Source organism: Zosterops lateralis (assembly GCF_965231275.1).
Source record: "Zosterops lateralis genome assembly, chromosome: 37".
Lineage (NCBI taxonomy): Eukaryota > Metazoa > Chordata > Aves > Passeriformes > Zosteropidae > Zosterops > Zosterops lateralis.
Genome location: NC_139797.1, coordinates 485,277 through 505,060, shown reverse-complemented (window position 1 = coordinate 505,060; position 19,784 = coordinate 485,277). Strand labels below are relative to the sequence as shown.

General features: G+C 38.5%; 2 protein-coding genes across 2 annotated transcripts in view; both read left to right on the top strand.

Annotated features, from left to right (window-relative positions):
• PRKCG (protein kinase C gamma) overlaps positions 1–6,127 on the top strand; it is a gene marked incomplete at its 5' end in the record, with an annotated part of 29,154 nt that extends 23,027 nt beyond the window's left edge. Inside the window, 3 exons of the mRNA XM_083882121.1 lie at positions 280–387; positions 1,685–1,825; positions 4,617–6,127. Of these exons, the coding sequence (XP_083738247.1) occupies positions 280–387; positions 1,685–1,825; positions 4,617–4,778 (411 nt within the window). The 3' untranslated portion in view covers positions 4,779–6,127. The remainder of the gene's footprint in view (positions 1–279; positions 388–1,684; positions 1,826–4,616) is intronic.
• A 6,077-nt stretch (positions 6,128–12,204) lies between these two features.
• LOC310921867 (voltage-dependent calcium channel gamma-7 subunit-like) lies at positions 12,205–19,643 on the top strand (the record flags this gene model as incomplete). Its single annotated transcript, XM_083882120.1, has 3 exons — positions 12,205–16,014; positions 17,484–17,570; positions 19,438–19,643. The coding sequence occupies exons 1-3, from the start codon at positions 15,819–15,821 to the stop codon at positions 19,641–19,643; spliced, it is 489 nt and encodes a 162-aa protein (XP_083738246.1). The 5' UTR covers positions 12,205–15,818.
• Positions 19,644–19,784: the final 141 nt, after the last annotated feature.

The window sequence follows — 19,784 nt, the reverse complement described above, 5'->3', positions numbered from 1 at the left end:
TTGGGAATATTTTTGGGATAATTTTGGGATATTTTTGGGATTAATTTGGGAATATTTGTGGCATATTTTGGGACTATTTTGGGATTAATTTGGGAATATTTTGGGAATGTTTTGGGACAATTTTGGGATTATTTTTGGAATATTTTGGGATATTTTTGGGAATATTTTGGGACTATTTTGGGACTATTTTGGGATATTTTTGTGACTATTTTGGGGATATTTTTGGGGATATTTTGGGCCATTTTTGGGACTATTTTGTGTTATTTTTTTCTCTCCCAGCCGCCGTTTGACGGCGAGGACGAGGACGAGCTGTTCCAATCCATCCTGGAGCAAACGGTCACTTACCCCAAATCTCTGTCCAGGGAGGCCGTGGCCATCTGCAAAGGGGTGAGAAAAATCAAAATATACCCAAAATTCCTTTAAAAATCCCCCAAAAATCGAATCCCTAAAAATTCCCCGAAATTCCTAAAAAAAACCCCATGAAAATTCCTTTTTTTTCTGATTTTTTTCTGATTTTTTATGAATTTTTTATGAATTTTTTATGATTTTTTCCTCCATTTTTTCTGTTTTTTCTGATTTTTTTCTGATTTTTTTCTGATTTTTCACCTATTTTTTTTCTAATTTTTTCCCTTTTTTTTCCTCTTTTTTTCTGATTTTTTTCTCTTTTTTTTTCTGATTTTTTTCTGATTTTTTCTAATTTTTTTCCCAATTTTTTAGGATTTTTTTCTGATTTTTTTCTGATTTTTTTTTCTGATTTTTTCCTGATTTTTTCTGATTTTTTTTCCCAATTTTTTAGGATTTTTTCCTGATTCTTTCCTGTTTTTTTCCCAATTTTTCCCAATTTTTCCCTTTTTTTTGATTTTTCCCCAATTTTTCCTGATTTTTTTCCAATTTTTCCCCTTTTTTTTTCCGATTTTTTTCCTGATTTTTTCCTGATTTTTCCTGATTTTTCCCCATTTTTTTCTGATTTTTTAATGATTTTTTCCTGATTTTTCACCTATTTTTTTCTGATTTTTTTCCTGTTTTTTTTCCAATTTTTTCCCAATTTTTTCCTGATTTTTTCCCCAAATTTTTCTGATTTTTTCCACGAGTTTTCCCCCATTTTTTCCCAATTTTTTTCCAGTATTTTTCCCAACTTTTTCCAAAAATTTCCACTTTTTTTCCCAATATTTTCACTTTTTTTTTAATTTTCCCCAATTTTTTCCATTTTTTCCCATTTTTTCTGAGTTTTCCCATTTTTTCCCCCCATTTTTTTCACCATTTCCTCATTTTTCATCCGATTTTCTCCCTTTTTTTTTTGTTTTTCCCCAAACTTTATGAAATTTTGGGAAATTTATGAATTTCAGAAATTCCAAGGCGAATTTTACAAAAAATTTACCCCAATTTTAACCCTTTTCGTGCCAAATCCCCCCATTTTTTTCACCATTTCCTCATTTTTCATCGGATTTTCTCACTTTTTTTTTGTTTTTCCCCAAACTTTATGAAATTTTCAGAAATTTGTGAAGTTCAGAAATTTCAAGGCCAATTTTACAACAATTTTAACCCTTTTTAACCCAATTTTAACCCTTTCTGTGCCAAATCCCCCCATTTTTTTCACCATTTCCTCATTTCTCCACCGATTTTCTCACTTTTTTTTTTGTTTTTTCCCCAATTTTCCCCAATTTCTCATATTTTTCCCTCCCAGTTTTTGACCAAACACCCCGGGAAGCGCCTGGGGGCGGGTCCTGGGGGGGAACAGGAGGTTCGGGGTCACCCCTTTTTCCGTCGCACGGATTGGGAGCGTTTGGAGCGTCTGGAGGTTCCTCCGCCCTTCACCCCCCGCCCGGTGAGTTTTAGAATAAAAAAATTTTATTGTTTAGACCGGATTTAGGTCCAGAAATTGTGTGGTTTTGGTGGGGAAAAATTTCAGGGAGTTTTGGGAAAAATTTCAGGGAAAATCGTATAAAAATTGGCCCAAAATCCCACAAAAAATGGGTTTAAAATGGTGAAAAAATGACCCCAAAAGGTCCCCAAAAATGTCCCCAAATTTTCCCCCAAATCCCAAAAAAATGCCCCCAAAATTTCCCCAGAATTCCCCAAAATTTCCCCAAAAATTCTTCCGAAATTTCCCCCAAAATTCCCCAAATTTCCCCCCAAATTCCCCAATTTTTTTGCAAAAATTCCCCCAAATCGCCCCAAATTTTCCCCCAAAATTTCCCCCAAATTCCCTCAAAATTTTACCCAAAAATGCCCCCAAAAATTCCCCAAATTTCCCCCAAAATTCGAAAAAAAAAAAATCCCAAAATTCTTCCCCAAAATTCCCCGAAATTCCCTCAAAATTCCCTCAAATTTTCCCTGAAAATTCCCCCAAAAATTCCCCAAAAAATTCCCCCAAATTTCCCCCCAAAATTCCCTCAAAATTCCCTCAAATTTTCCCTGAAAATCCCCCAAAAATTCCCTCAAAAATTCCCCCAAAATCCCCCAAAATTCCCCAAATTTTCCCCAAAATTCCCACAAATTTTCCCTGAAAATGCCAAAAAAATTCCCCCAAAATTCCCCAAATTTTCCCCCAAATTTCCCCCAAAATTCCCGAATTTTCCCTCAAAATTCCCCTGAATTTTCCATGAAAATTTCCCCCAAAATTCCCCAAATTCTCCCCCCAAATTCCCCAAAATTCTCCCAAAAAATTCCCCAAATTTTCCCCAAAATTCCCCAAAAATTTTCCCTGAAAATTCCCCCAAAATTCCACCAAAATTTCTCCCAAATTTCCCCAAAATTCCCCAAAATTCCCCAAAATTCCCCAAATTCCCCCTCTGACCCCGGATTTTCTCTCTCTCTGTGTTTGTTCGTTTTGGGTTTTTTTGGGTGGGAAATTTGGGACTTTTTTGGGTGAAATTTGGGATTTTTTGGGCAAAAAAATATTGGGTTTTGGGGGGGAAATTTTGGGGTTTTTTGGGGGAAATTTTGGGGTTTTTTTGGAAATTTTTGGGGGGAAAATTTTGGGATTTTTGGGTGAAATTTGGGATTTTTTTGGGAAAAAAAAATTGGGTTTTGGGGGGGAAATTTGGGGGTTTTTGGGGGGGATATTTTGGATTTTTTGGGAATTTTTGGGGGGAAAATTTTGGGATTTTTTGGGGAAATTTTTGGGGTTTTTTGGGAAATTTTGGGGGGGTTTTGGGTGGAAATTTTGGGGTTTTTTGGGTGAACTTTGGGGGGTTTTGGGGGAAAAATTTGGGATTTTTTGGGAAAAAATTTGGGGTTTTTTGGGGGAAAAAAATCGGATTTTGGGGGGATTTTGGGGATCTGGGTTTTTTATTTTTGGGTCCCTCTTTTATTTTGTTTTTTGGGTTTTTTGGGTTTTTTTGGGGGGGATTTTTGGTGGGGTTTTTTTGTTTTTGTTTTCTTTTCCTTGTTTTTCCTTTTTTTCTTTTTTTTCCCATTTTTTTCTTTTTTTTTTCTTTTAACTTTTTGAATTTCTTTTTTCCCTCCCTTTCCCCCTTTTTATGTCCTTTTTTTTCTCCTTTTATTTCTCCTTTTTTTGCTTTATAAATTCCTTTTTTCCTTTCTTTTTTCTTCTTTTTAATTTCCTTTTTCCCCCCCATTCTTTAATTCCTTTTTTTGGCCCATTTTTTTCCCATTTTCCTCTTAATTTTCCTTTTATTTTTCTCTTTTTCTTATTTTTCCCCTTTTTTCCCTCTCTTAATTTTTATCCGATTTTCCCCCTTTTCCCCATTTTTCCCCCCTTTTTTTTTGCCCTTTTTCCCCACTTTTAATCCCTTTAATTTTCCTGTTTTCCTCCTTCATTTCTCTCATTTTTTCCCCATTTTCCCCCCATTTCCCCCCCATTTTAAATCCCTTTATTTTCCCCATTTTTCCCCCCATTTCCCCCATTTTTCCCCCCATTTTCCCCATTTTTATTCCCTTTAATTTTCCCTTTTTCCCCCATTTTTAATCTCTTTATTTCCCCATTTTAAACCCAATTAATTTCCCATTTTCCCCCAATTTTCCCCCCATTTTTTCCCCATTTTTCCCCAAATTTTCCCCCATTTTTTCCCAATTTTCCCCATTTTTCCCCCATTTTTTCCCCATTTTTTCCCCATTTTTTCCCCATTTTTAATCCCTTTATTTTCCCTATTTTTCCCCTAATTTTTCCTTATTTTTCCCCCATTTTTCCCCCTTTTCCCACCATTTTTAATCTCCTTAATTTCCCCATTTTTCCCCATTTTTAATTCCTTTAATTTCCATTTTTCCCCCTATTTCCCCCCAATTTTTTCCCATTTTTCCCCACATTTTTCCCCTAATTTTTCCCTTCTTTTTTCCCCATTTTTAATTCCTTTTTTCCCCAATTTTTTCCCAATTTTTTCCCAATTTTTCCCCCCATTTTCTCCCCCTTTTTCCCCATTTCTCCCCCAATTTTTCCCCATTTTTCCCCCAATTTTATCCCAATTTTTTCCCAATTCTTCCCCATTTTTTCCCCATTTTTTTCCCCATTTCCCCCCCATTTTCCCCAATTTTTTCCCCATTTTTTCCCCAAATTTTCCCCATTTTTCCCCAAATTTTCCCCATTTTTCCCCAATTTTTTCCCAATTTTTCCCAATTTTTTTCCCCAATTTTCCCCCATTTTTCCCCCATTAAAGTGTGGCCGAAACGGTGAAAACTTTGATAAATTTTTCACTCGGGCGCCCCCAGCTCTGACCCCTCCGGACGCTTTGGTTCTGGCGGGGCTGGACCAGGCCGAGTTCGAGGGGTTCAGCTTCACCAACCCCGACTTCCCCCAGCCCCAGGGGTCCCTCGTTTGAGCCCAAAAATATTTGGGAATGTTTAAAAAAAAATTGGGAATTTTATTCCCAAAAATTCCCAAAAAAACCCCATGAAATTCCAAAAAAAATTGAATTTTTTCTGATTTTTTTCTGATTTTTTCTGATTTTTTTCTGATTTTTTTCCTGATTTTTTGGGGGATTTTATTCCCCCAAGTTTGGACAATAACAAGTTCAGGGGTTCCAAAAAATAGGTGGGAAAGTCCCAAAAAAATTTGGGAATTTTATTCATAAAGATCAAAAAAAATTCCCCCCAAAAAAACCCCAGAAGTTAAAAAAATAATAATAAAAAAAATCCCCTCCCAAAATCACAAAAAATCCCCCCAAAAATCCGGGAAAATTCCAGGAAAAAATTGCGAAAAAATCCTGAAAAAAAAATTCTTTAAAAATAAAATAAAAATCCCAAAAATCCCCCCAAAAAATTCATCAAAAATCACAAAAAATCCCCCAAAAAATCTCCAAAAAATCCCACAAAAAATCCTGGAAAAATGCCCCAAAAAATCACAAAAAATTCACAAAAAAATAAAAAAAAATCCCCCCCAAAAATCACAAAAAATCCCCCAAAAATTCCCAAAAAATCACCAAAAAAATTCCCAAAAATCCCAAAAAATCCTGAAAAAAATTGCAAAAAAAAAATCCCCAAAATATCATGAAAAAAAATAAAAAAAAATCCCAAAAAAACCTCCAAAAATCCAGAAAAAATCCAGAAAAAAACTCTGAAAAAAAAAATCTCAAAAAAAATCCCCCCAAAAATCCAAATTATTTGGAAATTTTCCCTCAATTTTTGGGTTTTTTTTTCAAATTTTTCCTTTAAAAAATCAAAATTTTCCCAAATTTTTGAGATTTTTCCCCAAATTTTGGGATTTTGTTTTTTCCTTTCCACCCCCAAGCTGTGACTCCCTTTGGGATGAGTTTGGGGGGAAAACCCCAAAAATTCCCTAAAAATTCCCCAAAAATTAAAAAAAAATCCCCAAAAATTCCCCAAAAATTCCCCAAAAAAAACCCCCAAAAAAATTCCCAAAAAAATCCCAAATAATTCCCCATAATTTCCCAGAAAATTCCAAAAAAATTCCCAAAAAATTGCAAAAAAAATCCAAAAAAATTCCCCCAAAATTCCTAAAAAATTCCCAAAAAATTCCCAAAAAAATTCCCAAAAATTCCCAAAAAAAGCCCCCTAAAAATCCCCAAAAATATTCCCAAAAAATTCCCAAAAAAATTTCCCAAAAAATTTCCCCAAAAATTCCCCCAAAAAAATCCCCCAAAAAATCCCAAAATTTCCCCAAAAATTCCCCCAAAAATAAAAAAAAATCCCAAAAAATTCCCCCAAAAAATCCCAAAAAAATTCCCCAAAAATTCCCCCGAAAAATCCCCAAAAAAATCCCTAAAAATTCCCCCAAAAAATCCCAAAAAATTCCCAAAAATTTCCCCAAAGATTCCCAAAGTTTTCCCAGAAAATTCCAAAAAAAATCCCCCAAAAAATCCCAAAAATCCCCCAAAAATCCCAAAAAAATTCCCAAAAAATTCCCAAAATTTTCCCCAAAAAATCCCCCAAAAAATCCCAAAATTTTCCCAAAATTCCCCCAAATTTCCCTTCCCTTAATAAAATCGTTCAAACCCTGTCAGAGTCTCTTGAGTCTCTTGTTTTATACTGGTTTATTCTGGGATATACTGGGATATACTGGGTTATACTGGGATAAACTGGGATATACTGGGTTATACTGGGTTATACTGGTTTATACTGGAATATACTGGGATATACTGGGGTCTACTGGTTTATACTGGGATAAACTGGGATATATACTGGGATATATACTGGGATATACTGGGGATATACTGGTTTATACTGGTTTATACTGGGATGTACTGGGGATATACTGGGTTATACTGGGATAGACTGGGGTATACTGGTTTATACTGGGATAAACTGGGATATATACTGGGTTATACTGGGATATACTGGTTTATATTAGAGTATACTGGGATATACTGGGATAAACTGGAATATACTGGGTTATACTGGGTCATACTGGTTTATACTGGTTTATACTGGAATATACTGGGATAGACTGGGGTATACTGGGATATACTGGGTTATACTGGGATATACTGGGATATACTGGGACAAACTGGTCTAAACTGGGTTATATCAGCCTGCACTGGGATAAATAGAAATATATCCTGTGAAATTGGTTTATACTGGTCCAGACTGGGATATACTGGGAACAATAGGGGGGAAAAAGGGCGGGAAACATGAGGGGAGAAAAGGGCGGGAAACGTGAGGGGAGAAAAGGGCGGGAAACGTGAGGGGGAAAAGGGCGGGAATCGTGAGGGGGGAAAAGGGCGGGAAACGTGAGGGGAGAAAAAGGGCGGGAAACGTGAGGGGAGAAAAGGGCGGGAAACGTGAGGGGAGAAAAAGGGCGGGAAACGTGAGGGGGAAAAGGGCGGGAAACGTGAGGGGAGAAAAAGGGCGGGAAACGTGAGGGGGGAAAAGGGCGGGAAACGTGAGGGGGAAAAAGGGCGGGAAACGTGAGGGGAGAAAATGGAGGGAAAACGTGAGGGGAGAAAATGGTGAGAAACATGAGGGAAAAAGATGGGAAATATGAGGGGAAAATGGATAGAAATGTGAGAGGAAAAGGGCAGGAAACGTGAGGGGAAAAAGGAGAGAAACCTGAGGGGGAAAAGAGCAGGAAATGTGAGAGGAAAAGATGGGAACTACAAGGGGAAAATGGAGGGAAACGTGAGGGGAGAAAATGGCGGGTTATGGCAGAGCCCGGGGAAATCCCAGGCCGAGGATCATCAGCTCCCAAATCCCCGTCCAGATGTTCCCTAAAGCTTTTTTTGGCTCCAAAGCCAAGGTTTGGGGGAAAAAATGGGAATTTTGGGGGTTTGGGGGGAAAAAAATGGTGGGTTTTGGTGGAAAAATGGGGATTTTAGGGGGGAAAATGGAGGGAAACGTGAGGGGGAAAAAGGGCGGGTTATACTGGTTTATACTGGGAGGGAACTGGTTTATACTGGTCTGAGCTGGTTTGTACTGGTTTGGATTGTCTTTAAATGCCCCTAAAATTTTCTGATTTTTCCCAAATTTGGGGATTTTTTTCCCTCCTGGGATGAGCTGGAGGGGGAACCCCAAAATTCCCAAAAAATTCCCAAAAATTCCGAAAAATATTCCCCAAAATTCTCCAAAAAATCGCCCCAAAATTCTCTCCAAAATTCTCCCAAATTTCCCCAAATTTTCTCCCAAAAAACCCCAAAATTTCCCCAAAAAATCCCCCAAAATTCTCCCAAAAATTCTCCCAAAATTCCTCAAAAAATTCCCAAAAAATTCTCCCAAAATTCCCAAAAAATTCTCCCAGAATTGCAAAAAAAATCTCCCCGAAATCCCAAAAAAATCTCCCAAAATTCCAAAAAAAAATTCTCCCAAAATTCCCAAAAAATTCTCCCAAAATTCCCAAAAAATCCTCAAAAATTCTCCCAAAATTCCCAAAAAATCCTCAAAAATTCTTCCAAAAATTCCCAAAAAATTCCTCCAAAATTCTCCCGAAATTCCCCAAAAAATTCTCCCAAAATTCCTCCAAAAATTCTCCAAAAAATCCAAAAAAATTCTCTAAAAATTCTCCCAAAATTCACAAAAAAACCCCAAAATTTTTTTCTAAAAACCCCCCAAAATTCTCCCCAAAAAATCCCCCAAAATTGATCGAAATTCCCCCCAAAAATTCCCAAAATTTCCCCAAAATTCCCAAAAATTCCCAGAATTTTCTCCTTTCTCAATAAAGTCCCTGAGCCGCGTTGGAGTCTGAGTTTTTGGGGGGGAAATTTGGGATTTTTGGGGAAAATTTGGGATTTTGGAGGAAAAATTGGGATTTGAGGGGAAAAAATGGGGATTTTGGGGGAAATTGGGGACTTTTGAAGGGAAAATTTGGGATTTTTGGGGAAAAATTGGGATTTTGGAGGGTGAAAATCGGAATTTGAGAAGAAATTTTGGGATTTTTGGGGAAATTTGGGGAGAAATTGGGATTTTGGGGGGGAAAATTGGGAATTTTTGGGGCGAATTTGGGATTTTGGAGGAAAAATTGGGATTTGAGGGGAAAAAATGGGGGTTTTTCGGGAAAATTTGGGATTTTGGGGGGTGAAAATTGGGATTTGAGGGGAAATTTTGAGATTTTTGGGGGGAAATTTGGGGGAGAATTGGGGATTTTGGGGGGAAAATGGGGATTTGAGGGGAAAAATTGGGATTTTGGGGAAAAATTGGGAGTTTTGGGGGAAATCGGGATTTTTTGGGAGGAATTTGGGGGTTTTGGAGGAGAAAATTTGGGATTTTGGGGGGAAATTTTGAGATTTTGGAGGAAATTTTGGGATTTGGGGGGGAAAAATGGGGATTTTTTGGGAAAAATTGGGATTTTGGGGGAAAATTGGGATTTTGGGGGTGAAAATCGGAATTTGAGGGGAAATTTTGGGATTTTTGGGGAAATTTGGGGGGGAATTGGGGATTTCGGGGGGAAATTTTGGGGATTTGAGGGGAAAAAAGTGGGATTTTGGGGGGGATTTTTTTTATTATTATTTTTTTTAATTAAATTTAGTATTTTTTTATTTAATGTTATTATTATTTTTTTATTAAATTGGGGATTATTTTTTAATATATATATATTTTTAATCAAATTTTGAATTTTTTAAATTATTTTTTTTATATTTTTTTATCATTTTTTTGGATTAAATTCGGGATTTTTTTTTTTTAAATAAAATAAAATATAATTATTTTGTCAAGGGGGGGGGATGGGTCGGGTTTGGAGCGCGCGGCCCCTTTAAGAGCGGCCGCGGTGACGTCACGCACTGTCCCCTCTGGGGTGGGGGAGGGGAAAGGGGGGGGGGGATGGGGGGGAGTGGGGGATGGGCACAAAAAACCCCCCCCCCCGTGTCCGTCTGTCCGTCCCGAGCTCGGCCCGGCCCCGAGAGGAGACACCGGGGGCCGTCTGTCCGTCTGTCCGTCTGTCTGTCCGTCATCCATCCTCTCCCCAGGTCTGTCTGTCCGTCCTTCATCCATCCCTGTATCCTCCTGTCTGTCCGTCTGTCTGTCCGTCCTTCTTCCATCCCTGTATCCTCCTGTCCGTCTGTCTGTCCGTCCTTCTCCATCCTCCCCCCGGGTCTGCGTGTCCGTCTGTCCGTCCCCCATCCCTGAATCGCCCCCCGCGTCCGTCTGTCCGTCTGTCCGTGTGTCCGTGTGTCCTTCATCCGTCTCTGCATCCTCCTGTCTGTCTGTCTGTCTGTCTGTCTGTCCTTCATCCTCCCTCCCGTGTCCGTTTGTCCGTCCTTTCATCCATCCCCTGAATCATCGCCCGGGTCTGTCTGTCCGTCTGTCCATCCTCCCCCCGGGTCTGTCTGTCCGTCTGTCCATCCTCCCCCCGGGTCTGTCTGTCCGTCCTTTTATCCATCCCTGAATCCCCCCCGTGTCCGTTTGTCTGTCCGTCCTTCATCCATCCCTGCATCCGCCTGTCTGTCCGTCTGTCCTTCCTCCATCCTCCCCCCGGGTCTGTCTGTCTGTCCGTCCGTCCTCCATCCCTGCATTCCCCCCCCTCCCGTGTCCGTCTGTCCGTCCTTCATTCATCCTCCGGGTCTGTCTGTCCGTCTGTCTGTCCTTCATCATCCTCCCCCCCCCCCGTGTCCATTTGTCCGTCCTTTCATCCGTCCCTGAATCCCCCCCCCCGGGTTTGTCCGTCTGTCTGTCCTTCATCCATCTCTGTGTCCTCTTGTCCGTCTGTCCGTCCTCTCATCCGTCCCCCGGTCCCTCTGTCCGTCTGTCTGTCCCTTTATCCATCCCTGAAATCCCACCCGGGTCTGTCCGTCCGTCTGTCCTTCCTCCATCTCTGCGTCCGTCTGTCCTTCATCCTCCTTTCCACCCCCCCCGTCCGTCCGTCTGTCCTTCATCCTCCTTTCCCCCCCCGCCCCGTCCGTGTCCGTCTGTCTGTCCTTCATCCCCCCACCCCCCCCCGTCCGTCCGTCCGTCCTTCCCGCATCCGTCCCTGCGTCCTCCTGTCCGTCTGTCCGTCCTTTCATCCTCCATCCCTGAATTTCCCAGGTCTGTCCGTCCGTCTGTCCTTCCTCCATCCCCCCCCCGCCCCGTGTCCTTCTGTCTGTCCGTCCTTCATCCCCTTTTTTTTCCCCGTGTCCGTCTGTCTGTCCGTCTGTCCGTCCCCCCCGTGTCGGTCTGTCCGTCCCGATGGCGCCCCCGGCCCCGGGAGCAGCGACGGCGCCGTGAGACGGTGAGAAATGGGGGGGGGGAAATTTGATTTTGGGGGGAAATTTGGGGGATTTTGGGGAAATTTGGGGGGATTTGGGGGGATTTGAGGGGATTTTGGGAGGAATTTTGGGGGGAATTTGGGGGATTTTGGGGAAATTTGGGGGGATTTGGGGGGATTTTGGGGAAATTTGGGGGTAATTGGGGGGATTTTGGGGGATTTTGGGGGATTTTGGGAGGAATTTTGGGGGATTTTTGGGAATTTTTTTGGGAAATTTGGGGGATTTGGGGGGGATTTGGGGCTTAATTGGGGAGTATTTGGGGAAATTTGGGGGATTTGGAGGGATTTTGGTGAAATTTGGGGGAATTTAGGGGATTTTGGGGAGTTTTGGGGGGTTTTGGGGGGATTTGGGGGGATTTGGGGGGTAATTTGGGAGATTTGGGGAAATTTGCGGGGTTTTGGGGAGAAATTTGGGGGAATTTGTGGGATTTTAGGGGATTTATGGGAAATTTCGGGGGGATTTATGGGAAATTTGGGGGAATTACGGGAATTTTTGGGGAAATTTTGGGAATTTTTGGGGGGGATTTGGGGGGAATTTGGGGAGGGGTCCCTTGGTCCCCAAAATATCCCAAAAATTCTCCAAATTCACCCCAAATTCAACCCCAAAATCCCCAAAATTCCCCCAAAATCCCCAAAATTCCCCCTAAATTTACCCAAAAATGCCCCAAATGTCCCAAAATTGTCCCAAATGCCCCAAAATTCTCCCAAAATCCCCCTCAGGACCCCCCAAAACATCCAAAAATTCCCTTTTTTCCCATTTTTTTCCCCAATTTTTCCCGATTTTCCCCAATTTTTTTCCCTTTTCCCCTCCCCAAAATCAAACCAGGACCCCCCAAAATCTCCCAAAAAACCCTCAAAATCCTCCAAAAATCCCCCAAAATTCCCCAAAAAATTCCCAAAATTCCCATCCTGAGGCCTTGTCCTTTTAACCCCTTCAGGCCTGGATCAAAGGCACAAAAAAGCCCAAAAATCACCCAAAAATCACCAAAAAAATCCCGAAAAAAATTCCCAAAATTCCCATCCTGAGGCCTTGTCCTTTTAACCCCTTCAGGCCTGGATCAAAGGCACAAAAAAGCCCAAAAATCACCCAAAAATCACCCAAAAAATCCCCAAAAATTCCCAAAATTCTCATCCTGAGGCCTTGTCCTTTTAACCCCTTCAGGCCCGGATTAGAGCCCAAAAAATGCTCAAAAATCACCCAAAAATTCACCCAAAAATTCCCCAAAAATTCCCAAAAATTCTCCAAAAAATTCCCAAAATTCCCATCCTGAGGCCTTGTCCTTTTAACCCCTTCAGGCCCGGATTAGAGCCCAAAAAATGCCCAAAAAATCACCCAAAAATTCACCAAAATTCCCAAAAAATCCCTTTTAACCCCTTCATGCCTGGATCACTCCAATAGACTATTAAAAAATCGGAAAAAAATCATTAAAAATCACAAAAAAAAAATCGGGAAAAAAGGGAAAAAAATCGTGAAAAATCACTATAAATAATAATAATTTAAAGAAGCCAAAAATTCCTTCAAATCTCCCCAAAATTTTCCCAAATTTCCCTCCCTGGGCCTTTAGCCCCGCCCATTTTTAACCCTTTCATGCCCCAACGACTCCAATAGAACCCCCTTTAAAAAAATCACCCAAAATCCGAAAAATTTGCAAAAAAAAATCCCAAAAAATCCCCCCCAAAATCCAAAAAAATCCTAAAAATTCCAAAGTTTCCTTTAAAACTTCCCAGCCACTTCCCCAGTCTTTTTTAACCCCTTCATGCCCGCGTCACTCCAATACACCACCAAAAAAGTCGAAAAAAATCCGTAAAAAATAAAAAAAAAAATCATAAAAATTCCCAAAAAATTCCCAAAAAATTCCCAAAAAATCCTAAAAATTCCCAAAATTCCTTTAAAACTTCCCTTCCCAGTCTCCCATCTCTTTTAACCCCTTCATGCCCGAATCGCTCCAATACACCACCAAAAAAATCGGAAAAAATCCGTAAAAATTTGCAAAAAAAATCAGGAAAAAATGGGGAAAATCCCAAAAAATCCCCCAAAAATTCCAAAAAAATTATTCAAAACTTCCCAGCCACTTTCCAGTCCTTTTTAACCCCTTGGTCCCCAGATCACTCCAATAGACTATTAAAAAATCCTAAAAAAATCATAAAAAATCACAAAAAAATTTGTAAAAATTCCCAAAAAATTCCCAAAAAATCCTAAAAATTCCCAAAATTCCTTTAAAACTTCCCAGCCACTTCCTGGTCGTTTTTAACCCTTTCATGCCCATACATTTCCAAAAAAAAAAAAAATCAAAAAAAAATTCGTAATAAATCGAAAAAAAATTCGTAAAAAATCCAAAAAAATTCCAAAAAAAATCGAAAAAAATTGGAAAAAAATCCTAAAAATTCCCAAAATTCCTTTAAAACTTCCCAGTCACTTCCTGTCCATTTTAACCCCTTCATGCCCAGAGTGCCCCAACAGATGCTCTAAAAAATCGAAAAAAAATCATAAAAAATCGAAAAAAAATCCCAAAAAATCCCAAAAAATTCCCAAAAAATCGAAAAAAATCCTAAAAATTCTCAAATTCCCCAAAACTTCCCAAATTTCCTTTCCCAGCCACTTCCTGTCCTTCTTAACCCTTTCGTGCCTGGAGTGCTCCAACAAACGCTCTAAAAAATCCAAAAAAAATCATAAAAAATCGCAAAAAAATCCAAAAAAAAATCGAAAAAAAAAATTGGTAAAAATTAGGAAAAAAATCCCCAAAAATCCCCAAAATTCTCTCAAATCTCTAATTTACTTTCCCAGCCACTTCCTGGTCCTTTTTAACTCCTTCATGCCCGCATCACTCCAATACACCACCAAAAAAAAATCCAAAAAAAATCGAAAAAAAATCGTAAAAAATCCAAAAAAAATCCAAAAAAATCCCAAAAAATTCCCAAAAAAATCAGAAAAAATTCCTGATTTTTCCAGGTGTCAGGATGAGCTGGTGCAGCTCTTGGGCTCTGACGCTGCTGAGCAGCGTGTTCGGGGCCTGGGGGGCTCCTGGTGGGGATCGGGGCCTCAAAGGCCTTTGGAGGGAAAAAAATCCGGAAAAAATCGGGGAAAAAAAAAGACTAAAAATCAAAAAAAAAATCCAAAAAAATTTCCAAAAAAAATTTCCCAGAATTCTCTCAAATTTTCCCCCCAGAAACTTCCAGAATTTCCTTTTCCCCGCCCACTTTTAACCCCTTCGTGCCCATGTGGCTCCAACAGACTCTCCTTTAAAAAAATCCCCCAAAAAATTCGCAAAAAAAATCCCAAAAAATCCCAAAAAATTCCCAAAAAATCCTAAAAATTTCCCAAAATTAATTTAAAACTTCCCAGCCACTTCCTGGTCCTTTTAACCCTTTCATGCCCATACGGTTCCAAAAAAAATCGAAAAAAAATCGTAAAAAATCGAAAAAAAATCGTAAAAAAATCCAAAAAAAATCCAAAAAAATCCCAAAAAATTCCCAAAAAATCCTAAAAATTCCCAAAATTCCTTTAAAACTTCCCAGTCACTTCCTGTCCATTTTAACCCCTTCATGCCCAGAGTGCCCCAACAGATGCTCTAAAAAATTGAAAAAAAATCATAAAAAATGCAAAAAAATCCCAAAAAATCCCAAAAAATTCCCAAAAATCCCTAAAAATTCCTAAAAATTCCCAAAATTCTCTCAAATTTCTATTTTACCTTCCCAGTCAGTTTTTGGTCCTGTTTAACCTCTTCATGCCCAGTGTGCTCCAACAGATGCTCTAAAAAATCAAAAAAAAAAAATCATAAAAAATCGAAAAAAAATCGTAAAAAAATCCCAAAAAAATCCCAAAAAATCCTAAAAATTCCCAAAATTCCTTTAAAACTTCTCTTCCCAGTTTCCCATCTCTTTTAACCCTTTCATGCCCAGAGCGCTCCAATAGACGCCGTAAAAAATCGAAAAAAAAATCCAAAAAAATTCGTAAAAAATCCAAAAAAATCGAAAAAAAAGGGAAAAATTCCCCAAAAAATCCTAAAAATTCCAAAATTCCTTTAAAACTTCCCTTCCCAGTTTTCCATCTCTTTTAACCCTTTCATCCCCATACTGTTCCAATAGACACCCTAAAAAATCAAAAAAAATTCGTAAAAAATCGAAAAAAAATCGTAAAAAATCCAAAAAAATTCCCAAAAAATTCCTAAAAATTCCAAAATTTTCTTCAAAACTTCCCAGCCACTTCCCAGTCCTTTTTAACCCCTTCGTTCCCAGATCACTCCAATAGACTATTAAAAAATCGAAAAAAAATTGAAAAGAAATCAAAAAAAATTCGTAAAAAATCCAAAAAAAATCCAAAAAATTCCCAAAAATTCCAAAAAAAATTCCAAAAATTCCTTTAAAACTTCCCAGCCACTTCCCAGTCCTTTTTAACCCCTTCATGCCCACGTCACTCCAATACACCACCAAAAAAATCGTCAAAAAATCGAAAAAAATTCGTAAAAAAATCGAAAAAAATTGTAAAAAAATAAAAAAAAAAAATCGTAAAAATTCCCAAAAAATCCTAAAAATTCCAAAATTTTCTTCAAAACTTCCCAGCCACTTCCCAGTCTTTTTTTAACCCTTTCATCCCCATACGGTTCCAAAAAAAATCGAAAAAAATTCGTAAAAAATCGAAAAAAAATCGTAAAAAATCCAAAAAAAATCCAAAAAAAATCCAAAAAAAAAGGGAAAAAATTCAAAAATTTTTTTTTTCTTTTCAGGTGTCAGGATGAGCTCGTGCAGCTCGCGGGCTCTGACGCTGCTGAGCAGCGTGTTCGGGGCGTGCGGGCTGCTCCTGGTGGGGATCGCCGTGTCCACGGACTATTGGCTCTACATGGAGGAGGGGGTGGTGTCCCCCCAGAACCAGAGCACCGAGGTGCGGATGGCGCTGCACGCGGGGCTCTGGAGGGTCTGCTTCTTCGCGGGTAAGAGACAAAAAATATTGGGAAAAAAATTGGGATCAATAGGAAAAAAATTTGGGGTCGATAGGAGAAAATTTGGGGGAGTTATGGGGGTTTGAAGGGAAAATAAATTGAATTTTTGGGGATTGTTTTGGTTCTTCTTTGCAGGTAATTACCGAAAAAAATTAGGAATTGATGGGGAAAAAAATTGGGATCCATAGGAGAAAAAATTTGGGATGGATTGGAGGAAAAATGGGGGAGTTATGGGGGTTTGAAGGGGAAAAAAATTGGATTTTTTGGGAAATAAATTGGATTTTTTGGAGAAATAAATTGGATTTTTTGGGGGGAATAAATTGGATTTTTAGGGAAATAAATTGGATTTTTAGGGAAATAAATTGGATTTTTTGGGGAATAAATTGGATTTTTTGGGGGGAATAAATTGGATTTTTTTAGGGAAATAAATTGGATTTTTTTGGGGGAAATAAATTGGATTTTTTGGGAAAAAAATTAGGATTTTTGGGGAAATAAATTGGATTTTTAGGAAAATAAATTGGATTTTTTGGGGAAATAAATTGGATTTTTTGGGGAAATAAATTAGATTTTTTGGGGGGAATAAATTGGATTTTTTTGGGGAATAAATTGGATTTTTTTGGGGAAATAAATTGGATTTTTTGGAAAAAAATTAGGAATTTTTTTTTAGGGAAATAAATTGGATTTTTAGGGAAATTTTGGGTCTTTTGGGGTCCCTGGAAAGAATTTGAAGGTCCTGAGTCAAATTTTGGGATAATTTTGGATAATTTTGGATAATTTTGGGATAATTTTGGATAATTTTGGGTGATTTTGGATAATTTTGGGTGATTTTGGATAATTTTGGGATAATTTTGGGTGTTTTTGGGGTAATTTTGGGTAATTTTGGATAATTTTGGGGTGTTTTTGGGATAATTTTGGGATAATTTTGGGATAATTTTGGGGTGATTTTGGGATAATTTTGGATAATTTTAGATGTTTTTGGGATAATTTTGGATAATTTTGGGATAATTTTGGATAATTTTGGGTGTTTTTGGGACAATTTGGGATAATTTTGGATGATTTTGGATAATTTTGGGATAATTTTGGGTGTTTTTGGGGATGATTTTGGATTTTTTTGTGGTTTTGGATGATTTTGGGGTAATTTTGGGATAATTTTGGGTAATTTTGGGTGTTTTTGGGGTAATTTTGGGTGAATTTGGGGTAATTTTGGGCGATTTTGGGGTAATTTTGAGATAATTTTGGATGTTTTTGGGATAATTTTGGATAATTTTGGGTCATTTTGGATAATTTTGGGATAATTTTGGATAATTTTGGATGATTTTGGATAATTTTGGATAATTTTGGGATAATTTTGGATAATTTTGGGTGTTTTTGGGATAATTTTGGATGTTTTTGGGATAATTTTGGGTGTTTTTGGGGTAATTTTGGGTAATTTTGGGTAATTTTGGGTGTTGGGTCCCCAGGGCGGGAGAAGGGTCGCTGCGTCGCCTCCGAATATTTCCTGGAGCCGGAGCTGAACCTGGTGACGGAAAACACCGAAAACATCCTCAGTAAGACAAAAATTTGGGGGATTTTGGGGGAATTTTGGGGAATTTGGGGGAATTTGGGGGAATTTTGGGGAATTTGGGAAATTTTGGGGAAATTTGGGGCAATTTTTGGAGGTTTAAAGGGAATTTTTTGGGATTTTTTTTGAGGTTTAAAGGGGATTTTTTTGGATTTTTTTGGAGGGTTTTTTTTTTAAGTTTAAGGGGATTTTTTTAAAATTTATTTTTTGGAAGTTTAAGGGAATTTTTTTGGGATTTTTGGGGTGAATTTGGGATGAATTTTGGGTGAATTTTGAGATAATTTTTGGCTGATTTTGGGTTAATTTTGGGCTGAATTTTGGGGTTATTTTGGGGTGAATTTTGGGATAATTTTGGGTGATTTTTGGGGTCATTTTTGGGCTCATTTTGGGGTAAATTTTGAGACAATTTTTGGGTGAATTTGGGGTAATTTTGTGATTAATTTTGGGGTAAATTTGGGGTGATTTTGGGATAAATTTGGGCTGATTTTGGGTTAATTTTGGGATGATTTGGGGTGAATTTTGGGCTGATTTTGGGCTGATTTTAGGCTGATTTTGGGATGATTTTGGGGTAATTTTTGGGTTAATTTTAGGATGAATTTTGGATGATTTTGGGGTGAATTTTGTGGTAAATTTTGAGATAATTTTTGAGTGATTTTTGGGTGAATTTGGAGTTAATTTTGGGGCAATTTTGGGGTGATTTTGGGGTGAATTTTGGGCTGATTTTGGGCTGATTTTAGGGTGATTTGGGGGTAATTTTGGGATGATTTTGAGATATTTTTTGGGTGATTTTGGGATGAATTTTGGGTGATTTTGGGTGAATTTTGGGGTCAATTTTGAGATAATTTTTGGGTGATTTTGGAGTGAATTTTGGGGTCAATTTTGGGCTGATTTGGGGGTGAATTTTGGGATGAATTTGGGTCGTTTTTTGGGATGAATTTTGAGGCGAAATTTGGGGAAAATTTGGGTGATTTTGGGGTGAATTTTGGGGTCAATTTTGGGCTGATTTGGGGATGATTTTGGGATGATTTTGGGGTAAATTTGGGGTAATTTTTGGGGTGAATTTTGGTTTATTTTGGGTGATTTTGGAATGAATTTTCAGGTGAATTTTGGGTTGATTTGGGGTAAATTTTGGGATGAAATCGGGGTAAATTCGGGATAATTTTGGGATGATTTGGGCTGATTTTGGGGTAATTTTGGGATGATTTTGGGTGAATTTTGGGGTGAAATTTGGGGCGATTTCAGGGTAATTTTCTGATGATTTTGGGGTAATTTTTGGGTCGATTTCAGTGTAAATTTTGAGGTGATTTTGGGGTGAATTTTGAGTGAATTTGGGATAATTTTCGGGGTGAATTTTGGGGTGATTTTGAGCTAATTTTTTGGCTGATTTTGGCTTTAATTTGGGGTAAATTTTGGGGTGATTTTGGGGTGAATTTTGGGCTGATTTTGGGCTGATTTTAGGGTGATTTTGGAGTAATTTTGGGATGATTTTGAGATAATTTTTGGGTGAATTTTGGGATGAATTTTGGGTGATTTTGGAGTGAATTTTGGAGTAAATTTTGAGACAATTTTTGGGTGAATTTTGGGTGATTTTGGAGTGAATTTTGGGGTCAATTTTGGGCTGATTTGGGGGTGAATTTTGGGATGAATTTGGGTTGTTTTTTTGGGATGAATTTTGAGGTGAAATTTGGGGGAAAAATTGGGTGATTTTGGGGTGAATTTTCAGGTGAATTTTGGGGAACATTTTGGGATAAATTCGGGGTAATTTTGCGATGATTTTGGCATCAATTTTGGGATAATTTTGGAATAAATTTAGGATGATTTTAGGCATTTTCTGACTTTTTTTTCCCCTCCAGAGACAGTGAGAACAGCCACGCCTTTCCCCATGGTCAGCCTGTTCCTGGTGTTCACCGCCTTCGTCATCAGCAACGTGGGGCACATCCGGCCCCAGAGGACCCTCCTGGCCTTCGTCTCGGGCATCTTCTTCATCCTCTCGGGTGAGGGACACCTTTTAAAATTAAAAAAAACCCAAAAAAATTCTGATTTTTCACCCAAAATTTGAGGCCAAATCAGCCCCTTCCACTCCGTGGTTGGGATTCCCAAAATTGGCCCAAAATTCACCCCAAATTATCCCAAAATTGACTCAAATTTCACCAGAATTGACCCAGAGAAGCTCCAGGATTCCCCAAAAACCAAAGAACAC